General features: G+C 46.1%; 1 protein-coding gene across 10 annotated transcripts in view; it reads right to left on the bottom strand.

Annotated features, from left to right (window-relative positions):
* PKP4 (plakophilin 4) overlaps window positions 1-17260 on the bottom strand; it is a 53796-nt gene that overhangs the window by 15791 nt on the left and 20745 nt on the right. For 7 of the 10 annotated variants that reach the window (XM_027695825.1, XM_027695822.1, XM_027695828.1 and 4 more), the window contains exons 4-16: window positions 16714-16845; window positions 16374-16564; window positions 15021-15573; window positions 12472-12663; window positions 10837-11041; window positions 8423-8555; window positions 7358-7571; window positions 4833-5016; window positions 4410-4527; window positions 3762-3953; window positions 3450-3623; window positions 2477-2627; window positions 459-654 (exon numbers count right to left, since the gene is read on the bottom strand). In XM_027695825.1, the coding sequence (XP_027551626.1) occupies window positions 459-654; window positions 2477-2627; window positions 3450-3623; window positions 3762-3953; window positions 4410-4527; window positions 4833-5016; window positions 7358-7571; window positions 8423-8555; window positions 10837-11041; window positions 12472-12663; window positions 15021-15573; window positions 16374-16564; window positions 16714-16845 (2635 nt within the window). The remainder of the gene's footprint in view (window positions 1-458; window positions 655-2476; window positions 2628-3449; window positions 3624-3761; window positions 3954-4409; window positions 4528-4832; window positions 5017-7357; window positions 7572-8422; window positions 8556-10836; window positions 11042-12471; window positions 12664-15020; window positions 15574-16373; window positions 16565-16713; window positions 16846-17260) is intronic. The other 3 variants (XM_027695823.1, XM_027695830.1, XM_027695832.1) reach the window with 1 other exon arrangement.

Raw genomic sequence — 17260 nt, forward strand, 5'->3', positions numbered from 1 at the left:
CCCCTCAGCCCCCCTGGCCTGGCAATGCTGTTCCAGGGGATCCCCCCGGCCTCGTTCTCTTTCCACTGACCAAAGGGCTGCACCAGGTACAATGAACAGCTGCTGGAAACATCCTGACAAAGGTGCCCACACAGTCTGACTTGGAAAAGCTCCAAGTATTCTATTAATCTTGTAGGTGTTTAAGAGGGGGCAGTTTAACTCTTTCATCCTGAAGAGGCCCCATGACCACCCTTACTCTGGGCAGCTGCAGAAGCCTCCAGAAGCCTTGGATGGAGAACACCCTGCAGAGCACAGCGGCACCGGCTGCCCCCTCCCTCCCAGTGTCATTCCAACTGCCAGCTCCTCAGACCCAGACTGCAAAAGCAGATCTTTTTTTCACTCAAAAAAAATTTCCCGCATTCTTAAGCGCTTTCAATGGAAACAGAGCCGGTTCAGGGATGAGCGTTGCAGCCACTCGCCTGTCCCCTCTGCCCTTGGTGATGTTGACCAGCTTCTCGATGCCGCCGGTGTCGGCGAGGGCCTTGGCGTTCTCCATGTTCTTGCTGGTGACCTCGTGCAGGGCGCAGCAGATGGCAGCCACCGTCTCGTCCGACAGCACGCTGGGCCCGTTCCCGCCCGGCAGCCGGTTCACCAGGTCCCGCATGGCGTATTTACCTGCAAACCCCAGAGAACAGGTCAGGCCCACAGGCTGGGGCTGCTGGAAACGGCCCAGAACGGCAGCTGAGGGCAGGGAGCAGCAGCACGGGATCAAACCCTGCCAAGAATTCACAGTTTACACAGAGTCAAGAGAGACCAAAGATCAGATCACATTCCTGAGCTTCATCTGTGGGAGGGTTAAAGGAATCTTTACATTAACTGGGAATTCTTTCTTTTGGATGTTCTTTTTGCCTTATTTGTTACCTGTCAGAGCTCAGCTCTGTCAGACTCCAGCTGCTGACTGATGCCAGGGATAAGCTGCAGACAAGGGACAGAACTAAAGATAAGGTTTGGTTTCTCCCTGTTTAGCTGTTAATTGAACGATTGATTGATTTTATTGAAGACGTGTATTTGTACATAACAGTGAATGATGAAGAAGCTTTGCACAAGGCCATTCACTATGTGTTTTTGTAATGTGCATGAGGGGAAAAAATACCCCAAAAGGAAATCAGCAGGCAAAAGGAAACCCCCTGGAAAACCATCCCCACAATGCTGTCTGCAGCAACACCCTACCAGTGCCATTCCTTTAGCAAGCTCACCCACATGCTGCATGTTCCAACATATATTTTATTTGCTGGAGTCCTCATCTCTCACTCCTTCAGTGTGACCATGGGAGCCCATTGCTCCTGCCCCACACAGGCAGAGAAGCTCCTAAAGAGGATTTCTAGCACAGGTGATGTGTTTTATGCAGAGATCAGATTCAGAGTGTATCTGGAAACCAGAAATTCTTTCAGTTACAGCTTTGACTGGGAGAGGGAATAGGTGGAGGAACATTCCTGAACTGAAAAGTTCTGGCAGGAATGGAAGAAACGTCCTGACAAGAGAGTATCACCTGAGTCTGACCCGCACAGGGCTGGTGCTACAGAACAGGAGCCTCTCTTTAGTAATTCCCTGTGTGTGCAATGCCTGCACTGCAGGAAAACAGGCTCTGAATGTCCCAGATGGAGAAGCTTCAGAAACAGATAATAAAGTTCTGTCCACCTGCATTTCTCTTTTTGAGAATAACGATCCTCCTATCTTATGAACAGTTGTTGTATCCCTGTCCCACAAGTCTACACACAGAAAATGCTTCTGTAACAAAAAAGAGACTTTTTTACATCATGCCATGTGTTAGCAGGGTTCACTGAAGCCACAGCAGCCTGAAGCTGAGGCACGTTCAACACTAACAGACTGAGGTTCCTCATCAAGGCAGGAAAGATGTTGTTTGAGGTGTTTTTAATGCTAGATGAGAAAGGCACAGATGAATGCTTAAAGTGTTAAATATTAGAATTGACAAGTGAGAAACAGAAAGTTCTTCTAGCAAGCAGCCCTGTTGATGACTTAGTTCAGCAAAGGCACACATACTGCACTCTATCTGGTTTTTCCTGGACATACTTTACCAGAAGAGAATTGTTTCCCTCTCTCCCTGTCCAATACTGTTAAACAAAGCACTGCTGTACTGGCACCAGAGCTGTCCCACCCCTGAGAGCATGTGAGGAACCCGAACCCCCCAAAAAGGTGGGTGCTGAGCTCCAAGGAAGCTGAGCTACGTTTCCATCCCATTTGGCACTGAGGGTTTCCTGTCCAGTTGGGCTGAGCTGAGGTGACTCCCATCCATCAAAGGTGGCCAGTGGCAAACTAATATGGCAACACTGCTCTGAAAAGCTGCTGCTGTCACAAGGGTTCATCTCTGTGACACAGTAACGTGCAGTGTGCTGTTCCCATCAGTGCAATCTCCTCCTGGGCTCTCCCAAAGGGCCGTGGAGGTGCTGGTGCTCTCCCCAGGGCGGTCTGTACGTACCGATGAGCTCCTTGTTCCGCACATCCAGTGCCATGTTCCTGAGGGCAGTAGCCACAGAGGACACCACTCTGTCATTGTCCATCCTCAGCAGCTCCACGAGGATGGGCAGCCCCTTCTCCTTCCTGACGGCGGCGCGGATGTAGGCTGCGAACTGACAGAGAGCCCCGTCACCCCAGAGCCCCACAGCACCCAAACCACCTCGGGCACATCTGGGGACACGGCCAACAAAAGATGACATGTTCAGTGTGTGCCTTTTCTGGGATTATAAAGAGCTGTCTCTCTGCCTTTTTTCACTCATTCCTCTTACAAAGCACTGCTTAGAAAAGAGGGAAAATACCTGAATAGATGACAATCATTGAAAAGGGAACAGAGTGGTCTGGGTTTTGTTTGTTAGGTTTTGGGTTTTTTTCAAGACCAGTTTTATATTGGTCAAACTTAAAAAGGCTTAGTTGGCTTGCTGCAAGCAAAGGAAGCAGCTTATGTTTGCTGGGTTTTTTATCTGTCCATGACAAAACCATGACATCAATAATGTGTTCTCATGTGCTGCTTTTGTAGCATATTGTATGCAATGGCCAGAATGTATGGAAATAAATAATGAAATAGGGAAAAAAAAACAAATTTTTTTGTGCTGGTCTTATTTCAACAGCACCTTCCCACCAGAACTCAGAGCTAGAAGACACCAGAAGATTATTTTGACTCACTATGTGCTGGAAGGAAGCCTTTTCTGTTTATTTAAAACAAATGGTACCAATTTCAAGGCCAGTTTCCATATGGCTCTTCCTGCTCCCTCCCCTTTCCACAGCTTTTCACTGTGGAAACATGACTGCAACACATGAGCACTAATGCACAGACAAGAGGGGAACGCTCAGGTGCACATGAGAAAATTGCATGTTCCCCCCAAACACACTCCAAGATCTTATTAGAAAAAGCAACCAGAGCACAAGGAGAGGAAGAGGAGGAAGAATTCCCATACCTTCCAGTTGCCTGCAGAGAGGTTCTGGAGAGATCCTGCAGAGCCCTCCAGAGTGGCTGGGTTGGAGCTCTCTGCCAGAAGTGTCAGATACGGCTTCACCACCGATGGGTGCCAGAGCATCTCCACCCCTTTAGGAGACTTGGAAAATCCTGGGATAGGGCCAACTCCGTCCCACTGAGAAAGGAACACAGATTTGTAACAACACAAAGCCTCCATTTTTATTCAGCATAGGATCATTTTCATCAAGATACATCCTCCCCACTGTGAGCCAAACCCCATCTGAGGCATTTGCAGTACAAGGAAAATGCAAACCTGATCCTCCTGGGAAGTTTTTTTTTTCTTCTTTTTTTTTTTCCCCCAGCAGCTTGGCTCTGAGTCTTTGCTGGGTGACTCCTTCCCCAGCAAGTCATCCAGTTCATTGATTCCCAGCAGCCGTGCCTGGGGCACCTCCAGCTCCAAGCGGTAGGAAAGGTTCCTCAGGGTGCACACACAGTTCTCCACTGTCTGAACCAAACCAGAGAGATGCCTTGTCACCAGTTCTTTCTCACACAGAGATAAACCAAACCAAACCAGCCCAGCAGAGGTGAAAAGGCGCTGGGAGCACAAGCTCTCAATTCTAATGCTGGGCTCTGGGCAGAGCTTGGGCTGTTTCTCTGGGAAAACTGCAATCTCTCTTAAATCTGACAATACCTATAACAGTGCTCTCTGCTATAGTGGCTTATTCTTTAGTATTCTGAAAATGAAAAGCACAAGAGCTTATTATTATTTTATTGAGGCATGACTTCAGCATGGCTGCAAATGAGAAGTGATGCTGTGCTGTGCAGCTGAGTTTGGCTGTGCCTCAGCAACTGGGGCCTGGGAGCGATGCCCGTTGAGCTACAGACAGCACCGTGCTCAGCTGAGCCACACAAAGCCCCAGAGATCCCAGCAGACACATCTGGAGGGGAGCCGTGCACACACCTTGCTGTCGTAGTCTGAGGTGTTCACACAGGTGTGGATCACGTAGAGCAGCGAATCCACCAGCCCCTCGCAGGACCTCATCTGCTTCCGCGCCTCCTCCCCGGCAGAGCTCAGGTTCCTGAGGGTTGGAACAACCAAGGAACATGGTGTGTGCAAGGACAGACAACCATTTATTACACAGTTTGCACAAGGTGTTGATGTAGCTGATTGGTAATTCATCAGTCAGTAACTCTTAGTGACTAACTTGGTAATTTTCGTATTTTTTAACAGAAAAAAAAAAGAACAATTGGAAAAGCTGTCTAAATTATGGAATTCTGTAATTTACAGAATAAAACAACTCCTCTGTTTTTAAAACTACAGTATGAAAAGGACCTGGACAACATGACTAGTCTTTAAAAGGGAGTCTTCTAGAAGAGCAGATACCTCAGGCATCCTGTTGTATTGCGCAGAACGAGGGAAGTCTGGAATTTAATTTTATGATCATCGTCAAAGGAGGAGCTGTTCCATCCCGAGTGGGGCACTATCACAGTGTTTGTCAGCGTGGACAGAGCGTCTCTAATGATTGTCATCTTCACAGCATCACACGAAGACAAGTTCCAGAGAACCCCTTAGAAGAGATTTCCATTGCAGTAAAGTCAGCAGACACTCGGCAAACAAACATGAAGCAACATTCAAACTTAAAAGACATCACTTTAAATATGTGGTGTGATTCTAGAGCAGGCAGAACTTGCAGAGCCAGCATCCAAAAAGGAGGAAAGCAATGTGGAACAGCAGAGGAGGGTATTGGTCTTTTCCAATGACAAGAATGGCCTGCCCTGACATTCCTGCTCCCTCGCACTGTATGCCGGGAAATCAGGTACTGAAGAGTGGATGTAAAAATTTTTCTTCCTGGAAACAACAGCAACAAGTCCAGAGTGTGTTCCATTGACCTACCAGGCATATGGAACTGCCATCCATCTTTTATCCTTGGGCACAAATCCCTAGTTCCCTGCCCTGCACAATCTCTGTATGTTACATTCAGATACAGAGGTATGAGACCTGACATAAATCACCAGTAGAACTGTATATGCAAGCAATATGCTAAACACAGCATTGAATCCTCTTTTTCATCACAAAACACAGCATAAAGCTCATCCAAAGTCTCCCCAGGTACTGATCTTACTCAAGATACTTCCCTCACACAGTATTTCCTGACTGTGCGGTTGTATGGCCACGCACACAAACCTGGCCGGCAGCAGCTCCTCAACAGCCCCTCAACAGCTGCCCAAACCACCAGGGTTCCCCCTGGACTAGATCTTGAACATCCATTTCTTCAGAAATAATTTATGAGGGGACCAGACAGCAAATGCTACAGGAGTTCACAAAAATGAAAGTTTATAAGACAGCAAAAGTTTTTAATGCAGCCACACAAAAATAAGAAAGAGAAATCTTTGCATGAGACACCTCGTTGTCTTCTCTTAAGGGGGGCTAAGAGAAGCCCCTCTAATTAAGGGGGTCCATGGGAGAATACAGACATGAGGGGATTTACTGATTGATTTTGTCCTGATTTGTGGTTACAGGCAGCTGAAGTTCTTCCTGTGTCCCACAGGGGTTCCCAGAGCTCCTGCTCTCGGGGTTCAGCTCACACACAAGGGTAGTGCAGCCCTGTTACAGAGCTGGCTAAAGAGTGGATGCAAAAGGCACTTCCACAGAAATGGCACCTGCAAAATTAGTCCTGTAAGACGATTTTCTGGATATTATTAAACTATGTACAAAACTACTCCCTAAAGAAAAAAGACCTACCAACAATGAACGCTGCACATTTTAAAGTGCTCGGGGATTCTTCATACTTTTAATACCACCACAGACCCATTTTAGAGCCATGTTAAAGTTATTTTTTATGATTCTTAGCTGCAGCTCCTGTACAGCAAGACTTCAGTAACAAAAGAGAATTGATTATCAACTGGGAAATTAAAATATAATTTAAAGAAAAGTACCCTCTGAAGTTGTGGTGCTGGGTTTTATCACAAAAGTTCCTCCAAGAAGCCCATTACACTTGTGCAAATATTATCTTCTCCATGGGGATTAGCCTGGGAGCAAATCATGGGAGTCCCACTGAGTACCCAAGGCCAAACCTGCCCAGAGGCTGGACTCACACAGAGGCAGATCTGTTAGTGATTAATGATTTATTTCCTGAGTTCAGTATGTGAAGGCAAAAGCTCCCCCAGGACCCTCTGTCTCTTAATTTGGGAGAAGCCTTCAGCTGTTCACCCCGAAGCAGAGCTGTGTGTTACACAGCCCTTCAGCCTTCACCTTAAAATGAGGACACAACCTGATTATTTGTAGGTTCTTATTTTAAGATAATTGGGACCAAATTTAGTGCTTATTACAAAAAAACCTGGAAGGTAAAAGCAGTTATAATCTGGGAGGTTTCCATTCAAAGACAAGGAAAGTGGCATTAGGAGCTGGTGCAATGCTGTATTAAGGTAACAGATTACAGGGTAATTTGGGATGCCTCTTTGTTCCTCATGGTTGTGGAGGTACACTTAAAAACAAGCATTTAGCTGTTATGGAATCATCTGCCCAAGTCCAAAGAGACAGTCTGAGACTGCAGGTAGAGGGGAAATTTCCCAGAAGCAGTTTTTCAACAGCCATTAACTGTGACTTCCATCACTGTGTAAGAGTGAACAACCCCCACACAAACAGCTCTGGGCCAAGGAGTGCTGAGGCCATTTACCCACCCCGGCAGATCCCTGCTGCCCCAGCACCTCTGCATGTGGAAGGAGAGGAGTTTCTGCTCCCTGCTTATGTGATGCTCGAGTGTGTGTGAATCCAAGTGCCAGCTCCAGCTGCCCCGTGTCTGCCTGACAGCCACGTCAGGAAAATCACACACACTGTGCTTGGCACTGCCTGCGGGAGGGAAGAGCCTCAGAGGAAGGACATGGTCCAGGAGGGATCAACCAGCTCACCTGTTACCAGCTCCTTGACCTCGGCATCGACCGACTTCCTCAGCAGCCGCAGGAGGGCCGGGATCCCCCCCACGTTCTTCATGGCTATTTTGTTCTCATCAGTGGACTTCCCATAAACCAGGTTCCTCAGTGCACCACAGGCATTCTTCTGAACCTCCAGCACTCTGTGATCCAGGAGATCTACCAGGTGCTTGATTCCTCCCAGCCTACAGACCTGGAAAGTAGAATGTTGGGACCATCAGCACCCGCTGATCTCACCCATCTCACTCCACAGATGCAAAAACCTTTTGTTTTTATGGGAACCACATATCCCATTCTACTTCCAGAAGAAACAGCTGCTAAACCTTCCTGACTTGACTGTTACATGGGACTGAAATTCCTGGGAAGCCCCCCACCATTGCAAAGACTGAGGGGCATTTTCAGTCACTTGCTGTGTTCAGAGAATTGTTACTGCTTTCATTGTTTCCCAGCAATGCAGTTTTTAAAGTAATTTCCTATATCTCAGAAATTTTTTTTACGGAATATTAGAAATAAGTGTTGATTATCACAGTGATCGTCACCAGAACATCAAAACCACCACTACCTCTTCATCTGCCTCCCAGCAATAGTGAATTATGTTGGGCTATCTTCTTATAAAAGTTGCATCAGCATTTTATTAACATAAACAAAATTTATACTGAAAAGAACAGATAACACACACACATATAGGATGTGAATGAAAAAGCAAATTCCTTCAGACCAACAGCTCACAGCTGCTCTGCAAAAAGAGCAGCTCTTCAAGTGCAAAGTTTCTACAAATTTCAACAATACTCTTAACATTCACCCAGATGTATCCCTCCCCCACATCATAGTGACATAAACACTGTCCTCTACATATTTCTAGGATTGGACTCCTTTCCTTTGCCTGACAGATCACTCGTTCCCTATGATGCCTTAAAACACTGATCCCACGAGCAGAGGCGAGGCCTGGTGTGCTCGCCCCGTGCCAGGGGCACAGGCAGCACATACCTCTGTTTGGACCCTGCTGTCCCCACAGCACAGGCGCTGCAGGAGCACAGCACATACCTCTGTTTTGACCCTGTTGTCCCCAAAGCACAGGTGCTGCAGGTAGGCAGCTGCATTGGCCTGCACTGACGGGAACTGGTGCTGCAGCATGTGGATCACCTCGGGCAGCTCCGGATCCCGCCACGCAAACTCCCTGCATGGAGAGCACAGTGCAGAGAAGGCATTACTCCCAAACACAGGCATTACTCCCAAACACAGGCATTACTCCCAAACACAGGCATTACTCCCAAACACAGGCATTACTCCCAAACATAGGGTGTTTACTAAGTGCAAGAACATCTTGCCAACAATTCCAGTTTTGTTCTGGAGTACCAGGGCGAGGAGGAAAACCAGGCACATTGGGATAACGAGTCACATCACCTTTTAGTCTTCTAACTGGACAAGGACACCATATCCGTGGAGCTTCACTTGGCTTGTGGACCACACAAATACAAATGTACACTAAAGTTACACCAACTCAAATGCTTCAACCTACATAAATATCCCAAAAATTAATTATATAATGCAACTGATACCCCCTCAACAGTGCTGCTCAGGGCCATCTCTTCCACAACCTTTTTCTGTTGGTGCTCAATGTTCTTCTTAAGCTGAAGCCAATTAAAACCTGCACACCCTGAAGTGTCACCAGCAGGATCAGGTGCAAAAAGCTTGTTTGATCTGAGTTATTCAGGGACTGTAAATTTAAAATTATTAAAATAAAATACCCTTCATTAAACCACCATGATTTGTGCAGACCAATCCTAGAAAAGCCATGAAACACACCCATGTTCATTCACAGATATAGAAATGCAGTCATTAATAGTTGCTAGGCAATCTGCCTTCTGTAAAGGAGGACTGGGGGGTGGGATGAAGTAGTATCTCAAGTTTTCCCATGCTCAAAAACCCAAGTAAATAAAAAAAAAAAGAGCCAAATATGTTCCAAGAACAGTACCTGGGGAGTTGTTCCAAGGCTAATGTTGGCCTGGCCAGTGAAGTCTTCCCAGGACTCATCCAAAGAGGAAGCTCAGTTCTGTGCCCACTTTGAACTGCTCAACAACTCTGAGGTTTATTTCTCCATACTAATGACAGGAAAACCTTAGGGAAAACTGCCTTTCTAGTAAAACTAGTAGCTTTCCCTCTAATTCCAGAGTGGTGCTTCCCAACAGCCCACTCTGGGGCTGTGTAACCCGCTCCTCCAGCCCCTGGCACAGCACAATATGCACATAGGAAACTGGAACAGATTAAATGGAAGCTATTCCACTGGGAGATTACAAGCTAAGAAGGTGCATCAACAGTGACAACTGAGTCAGAATTTCTTTAAAGCTCCAGCAAGTTTTTACTTAGAGCTAGGATTATCCTATTAACATCATTTGGATGAATGTACCACTCAGTTGAATGAAATTAATCCAGTCTCTCAATATCTATTAAAATAATTAAATATATGAATTTCCACCAATAAATAGAATAACAAAATCCATTAAAGCAGTGCTTTTATTGTCAAGATGGCAGGACAGGCCCAGGCTGGAGGAAGTGCCCAGTGCTAAGATGCGCTGTAGGCAGGACCAGGGATTCAGTGTGAGGCTCCCTCTCACCATCTCTGCTCCAGGTTTCCCTGGTGCCCAGCATGCCCCTAGGACAGCCCCCAAGGCACAGCTGAGCCCAGCTCCTGCAGGAGCAGCTGCCCCATTTCCCGCTCCCTCTGAACCAGCAGGATGTGCAATGTGCTCCCACAGCCAAGGATTGCCTGGGAGCTGCCTCAGTGACCAGCAATCTGAGGAGGGACCAGAATTCCTACCAATCCCAAACCCACACTGAACATACACAGTGCCATAAATCCCTCCAAGCCGTGCATGGCCTGGGCTTTGATACCCCCAGGTTCAAATACAAGGTTTCAGTGCACAGTGTCTGTAGGAAATGGCAATGACAACATTACCCTTATCGGTGGCCCACACTGTGCACAGACATTTCCAAAAACAAAGCAGTAATCATTTAAAAAATACATGTGTTCACTTTCAAAATGCCACATTTATAAATGATTTCTAAACTTACTTTGTTTTGAAATTTAAGCAGGCTGCTCATGAAAAATTAATTCAAATAAATTAGGTCTGTACTCTTGAATTTTCAAGCCCCAATTCTCATTCATATAATGAGAAAACTCACCACAGTATTACAGGTTACTTTGTAGACTTACTAAAAAATATGTGGAATAATCCAGTCAAATATCATTAAATTTGTTACTATATCCTGTAATAACTTCTCCATGAAAATAAGCATGGAAGAAAAACATAATAACCAAATGCGTACCAGCTGCTCTTTGTGACCGCAGCGGGCAGCCTGTGTTTGTTATTCTGGCTCTAAAGGCACAGATCTGAGTGGTGATGGACCAAGCCATGGCAAACCATAGCCAGGGGTGCCGTGTGTGCAGTGAGACTTGCCTGGGGTCCTTGTGGATGCTGTCGATGGAGGGGGAGCGCGTGGTGCCGCCGTCGGGCGCGGGCAGCGCGCGGCCGTAGCCGGGCTCGGGCAGCCGGAACGGCACCGCCCGCAGCGGCTCCGCCAACGCCGCGGGCAGCCCGTAGTTGTTTCTTTGGTATGTGAGGGTGCTGCGCTGGCTGGAGGAGCGCTGCAGGTTGCCCACGCCTAGGACAGAACAGTGTCAAAACCAACCGGGTAACAAAGCTCTGCTCAACAGAAGGGGCCGTACCTAGTTACCAGTGCAAGCAATAAAACATGGCCTCGGAAACATGCACAGTTCCACAGGGGAAGCTGTCCTCAGATTTCAGGGAGCAATTCCTCAGCATCCCAGGGAAGGTGGAGAGGTTAGTTACAGAATGAGGAGTTTGGTGGGATCAGGCTTGTGCCTCAGCTTGCGTCAACAAGTATTTAAAGTGCCAACAAGCAGAAATCTGGGTGAAAAGTGTTTTCAAAGTTTATAACATCAATTCACCAACTACACCAAAAAGGAAAAGTAAGTAAACAAAAATTTACATTGTTTATTGTTTATACTATATAATAGTATAATAGATACTTTGCTTTTCCCAACTACACAAACGTTTTCCCTAACAAAAGGTAACAAGAGGATGAAGACGAAGCCGGGCAGTTCAGGAACAGGAACATGCATCTCCCAGACTGAACAGAGCTGTTGTTGTGGCTTTTGTTCTTCCAAGGTAAGTGGTATTAAGTACACAAGGAAAAAAAGAATTCCATTTTCTAGTTATATTTCCTCATTGGCACATTCTGACAAACTCCATTTACTATAGGTTGTAGAAAGCAGGAGAACTGCAAAAACTGGTGCCTCATTCAGCACTTCATTCTCTTGGTATTAGCAAGCATTAAAAAGCCATTTTCAAGTGTGTGAAAACATGACATGAATTTGCCAGTTCTCTATAATTTTTTCTGGAGTTACTTAATTAACTCACTCTAATTTTTTGAGAGTTTTTTGAGATCACTATACAAATTACTAATCAACCTTAAAGAACAAACTGTACTGCAACATACATTACATTTCTCCCTGCAGAAAATAAATCCTAGTACTAATCTAATGCCTGTGCTCTTCATAATACACGAGTACCAATTCTGTGAAGTCCTAGAGGAATACCTCGGTTTCCACAGACAATCCTCAGCTGTAGCATTTACCATTATCCTTTGCTGAGAAGTTGGGTAGAACGGTATTTTTACTGTGAAGGATGTGGTAGGTAATTTTAGTGGCAAGCTCTTGTTTCACTGTATCGATGAATAAAAAACCGATGAACCAACTCAATTCGTAAGAGAGTGATGCACAGAGAATGCAAGAGGAAGCAATAAATCCTGTGTGCCATGAAATACGCTTATCTCAGATGTACCTGAGCGTCCCATATCAAACAGAGCACACTCTGACCCCGGGCTGACACTGATATATTGCCCCAGGCATTCCCTCAAACATCGCCAAAGCCTTTTCATTCCTGCCGGTTATTTTAAGTCCTTCAAACCTGGCTTTATCTCCATGAATTGATCCCCTCTGGTTCTTCCTGTGCACTGGCATTACCTATCTGAGCCCTGCTCTCCTCTATCCCCCGTGCCGGGTCACCCACCGGAGCCGGTGCGGAACAGGGCGGCCTGGGAGCCGTGGTGCAGCTCGACGGTGCCGTGGGTGGGGCTGCGGAACACGGGGCTGTAGAAGGTCCTGCCCTCGTAGATGGGGGTGATGTGCATGTCCGGGGACACGGCCGGGCGCAGCTCCTGCCCCAGCTGGCTGTGCTGGCTCGCGTACGAGCTCCTCAGGCCTGCAACCAAGCACAGGGAAACATCTGCGTGGCCCCTCTCCAACGCTGAAGAATCCAGCTGGCAGGGCTGGAGCTTTTTCCCTTCACCAAGAAAAGGTGTTGGTTATAGCTACAGTCACAAAGATTTATTCGTTACTTTTTTTTGCCATTATTAAATGACCCATACTGAAAGACTCACCGACAAAGCAGCATTTCTTTGACAAAAAGACACTGACAACTTGAAGTTTTCCAACTCAATTTTTTTGGTAGCATTTACAGTTGAAAGTCTAAACCGTTTTACACGACTCAGAATAAAAGCTGAGTCAGCACGTGCAGTGAGCAGGTTCAGCAATGACAGGTAAGTGTGGACTTGACAGAAACCCCATTGTGACAGAGGGCACAGGGCACAGCCTAGAGGGGTTTTAATCCTGAAACTGAAACAGTCCACAGCAGTAAGAGCAAACATCTGCTCAGTAGTGGCAGCAGAGATGTAAGCACGTGGAGAAAAGTCTTTATAAAGGTTTAAATAGCCTGTGATGTGAGTATATACACATAGCTGTGCTGCAGCTGGGTTAGATCTTTGTTTTCACCTTGCTATATATTAGTATTTCATGCAATGTATACATATAAATGTATACAGCTTTGTCCATGTTGGCATTACCACTGCAGGCACTAAAGCTCTGGCAGCTATCAAAGTAACAGAACATGCAAAATGAACTTTGCAAGGGTGACAAAATGACAAAGATTACAGAACAACTTCAAAAGTACAATGGAGCAGTGATGGATAACCAAATGTATCCTGCATTTGAGTATTTCCCCCCCAAATCACACACCTGCTCTGCCACAGTGTCTGCAAGGGAACCTTTGGGCCATCACTGGGCCCACAGCTCCAGGTGACAGTGCCATCTCCTGGGAAGACACTCACCTCTAACCGTTCTCCCAGAACATGCACCCCATGGAAATGGAGACTGCAAGCACAGAAGGAAGAGAGGAGCTGATCACATATCCATCCTCTCCTCCTGCTTACACAGCAGGGAAGAGCTCTGGCTTATACTGAAGGCTGCCACAGCACCAACCTTTCCCACTTCCAAACTTCCTCTCAGAAAACTGATCATCTACAAATTAGAGTTTCAGATTTCGGGTGTTATATTGAACTGCTCCCTCTAAAGGAACATGAAAACTAATTTATACTAGACAACGTAGGAGTTTTTAAACAATACTAAGGGATTCTTACTCAGTTTGTAACACAAAGCACAGGGAAGTTAGGGTGTTTCAAGATTCCTGCAAAGATTACAGTTCAGATGGCTATAAAATAAGATGCTCTCTCAGCTTCACTACCAAGTTGCTAATTACTTCCTTCATTCTGAAAACATCACATTTAAAGTGTCTGTTTCTGAATTACTGATTCACTATCCTGATAACTATTTTTCTAAAGATCTATCAGTTCACCTATTTAGACAAGGTGATATTCCCAAGTAGTGGTATTTGTAAAGTACCTTGTTAATGTTTTGAAAGTGCAAGATTGCTGTTACACCAGAAATGATGCAGTCCTGGCCTGCACACATTTACACCACTGAACAGCCTTTCCCATCAAACTCATTCCCACCCTCTTATCAAACTGGCAGATTATTATGCCTTGCAAACAGAGGTGAGGGACAAGATACACCTTTTGCTGAGGAATGAGAGCATTTTGGAGTTTCCTGCAGTGTGACAGTTTAAAAGCAAAAACAAACATTGCCATTTGTTCAAAAGGGCATGATTGGAAAATCACCTTGTCTGTGCTCATTCAGATGAGGGTCAGAACCAAACCAGTAACACACACACAACTTAAAACGTAGAGTAATTGCATCTTTATAAGAATTGCCTCTCAGATTAATAGATTCTACCTTTTAGGGCTTTATTTTAAGCTAGTATTAAAATGGTTACCCTATATTTAACTCAAAGTATGAGATAGTTAAGAAATATTAGTGGAAAATAAGACTAATATTCAGCAATACTAAGTTACATATTTTAAGAAAGATCTAGATATAACACTAGTTCCAGGCTAGTATCTCTTACTTTATGTACAGCCTGCACACACATTTAAATGTGCGTTATCTTTGAAAATGCTGACATGCCTCTGGAGACTGACAATTTCACTTAGCAACTTAAATAATCGGATTTAATTCAATGCCTGGCCAGCAATTAGTAATCATAGAGAAAGTCAATATTCCTGGGGAACTCGTGACTGACACAGTGTTTGACAGCAGTATTGACAACTGATCTGACACACCCACCGCAGTTACGTCCCAGTGCTACAGCGTTTCACCCCCGACACCCGGGTTTTGTACAGCTGTGACCTGTGCTGAGTTTCACCCGTGTCTGTAGCTGTGACTCACCCGTGAGGCTGTCGGGCCGTGGGGGGACCATCCTCTCATAGATTTCATACTGCTGCCCGTACTGCTCCACGTCGTGGATCGTCCTCTGCAGCGTGGCTCCCAAGTGCTGCGGAACGGCCGTCATGCCGGAGCGCTTCGGGGAGGAGGATCCCAGCTGAGTTTGGGACGGAGAACCCACTCTGGTTTGCACGTCGGCGAGGGCCAGAGGAGAGCCCACTCTGCCCACGGTCTGGTACTGGGAGGCGCCGTTGGGGTTGGCCTGGCGGGCGGTGAGCGAGCCGACGCGCCGCACGGCCGAGGGGGACGCGGGCCTGTGCGCGCTGTACGGGGACGCTGCCCGCTGCACGGGCAGGGTGGTGGAGGAGTACCCGTGGGATGCCAGGGATCTCTGCTCGGCCACGCCGGGAGAACCGTACCCGCTCCCCAGGGACGTCCGCAGCGACCCCCGTGACGGGGACACGCCGGTGCCGACCACGTAGGAGGGAGACTGTGCCCTGGAGGGGACCGAGCTGACCCGCCTCATCACTCGGTTGGGAGCAGTATTTACTGAAGGCTGTTTAAAAACAAGAACATTTATGAGTTTCATAAAATCCCATTGTGTTCTCCTGTAAAGCAGACAAGTCAGCAGGAAATGCACACAATTTAGTGGTATATACAGGCAGCGGGAGAGTAGTTTTAACCCTAGACAGCATCCCTTCAAGGTTTCCTATAACTTCTTTTCTAACCAGTGTTTCATAGTATATAAAATGGTAATTTAACATTAAAAACCTACCTGTTCTTCATTCTCATTTGGCTTTTTATGTTAATGTGCACCTACGCTTTCCTTCCTCACAACTCGACCACTTTGGAAAGCCGTGAGCAGTAATGCAGAGTTCTGATATAAGCTCATAAAGTTCTGACAACTACTGTGTTACTATCATTCCATTTACTGAAAAAGGAGGGAAAAAGCCAGAAACATCAGAAGGTACAGGAATGCAAACCCCACCTTCCTTTAAGCACTAAGTGTACATACAGGCTAAATTCCAGGAGGTTTTCCACACTCTCACAATGAATTCTGGGTGAGTGGTACCTTTTGATACCCTGCCAGCAGTGTACTCTGCAGTCAGGAGTCCTCACAAATGTTACTTCATTTCAGCTCCCGTGAAGGACCCACATCACACGTGTGCTGATCCCAGCAAACAAGCCTGTCTGCCACGAGCCAGTTTGGCTTTTTAACCCGTGAAAGCGTTAAACACAACTGTCATTTCACATCATTAACTCCAGCCCACACAAAGGGAGGCCCAGCTATGAGCTGCTGTCTCTGAACCCCCCTGGAGCCGTGCACAGCCAGAGGAGCAGTGACTGTCAGGGTACCTGGACTGACGTCTGCCCTTCAGCGCGGGAGCTCCTCACCACATGGTTGTTGGTGGGTCCAACGAGGGAATGCTGCTGTCTGAGCTCTGACTTGCTCAAGTTTTGGCTGTTATGGAAACTGCTTATTTCCTGGTAACCACTGTCAGAATAAGAATTCATTTGTGTTGAACTCCTTGAGTTACCTACAGACCCTGTAGATATGAAGCCAGCATAAGAATAAAAGCATCGATAACTTCACAAAGTCCTACATAAATTCGTTATTTGTTGCATTCATAACTATTACATTTTTATACCATCACTACAGAAATGTATTCCAATATTTAAAATGCACACAACAGACCCTCACTTTCATGGAGAGATGTCTGCTCTGGTGAGTAGAGGGTGCCTTGCTCTGCTTCTGTTCTAATGTCATAAGCATTGGTGTGGACACCCTCTGACACCTGGGGTTTGCTTACACCGGTGGGCGGAGGATCTGAAAGAATAAATTAATTAGAGAAATCCAATGTTTCATATGCAAGTTTCCTGCAAACTCAATCACCATAGTTTTCTCACACATACTAACAAAGGACTTACTCCCAACAGAAACAGTTTACTGGCAGACAAGTGTCATCTCCCAGACTCAACAAAAAGAATGTTAATATGAATATCTGAGAATTTGGTTTCCTTGAAGTTTTGATGTGGTTCTAGAATTCTAATTTTTCAAATATATGTTCCAACCTATTTTAATGATAAATGAATTGATTACCTAGTATGTCTACTCTGCTGAGTAGAAACACTGTGCAACTGTGCTGCAGTGCCCAGAGGACAGCTACCCTTGTCTTAAGGGCCTGTAATCAACACCTCCAGATGCAAAAGGCCAAGTTCAATTTTCATCCCTGTTCGTGTAC

This window comes from Neopelma chrysocephalum, unplaced genomic scaffold, assembly GCF_003984885.1.
Source record: "Neopelma chrysocephalum unplaced genomic scaffold, ASM398488v2 Primary Assembly neopelma1_103b, whole genome shotgun sequence".
Lineage (NCBI taxonomy): Eukaryota > Metazoa > Chordata > Aves > Passeriformes > Pipridae > Neopelma > Neopelma chrysocephalum.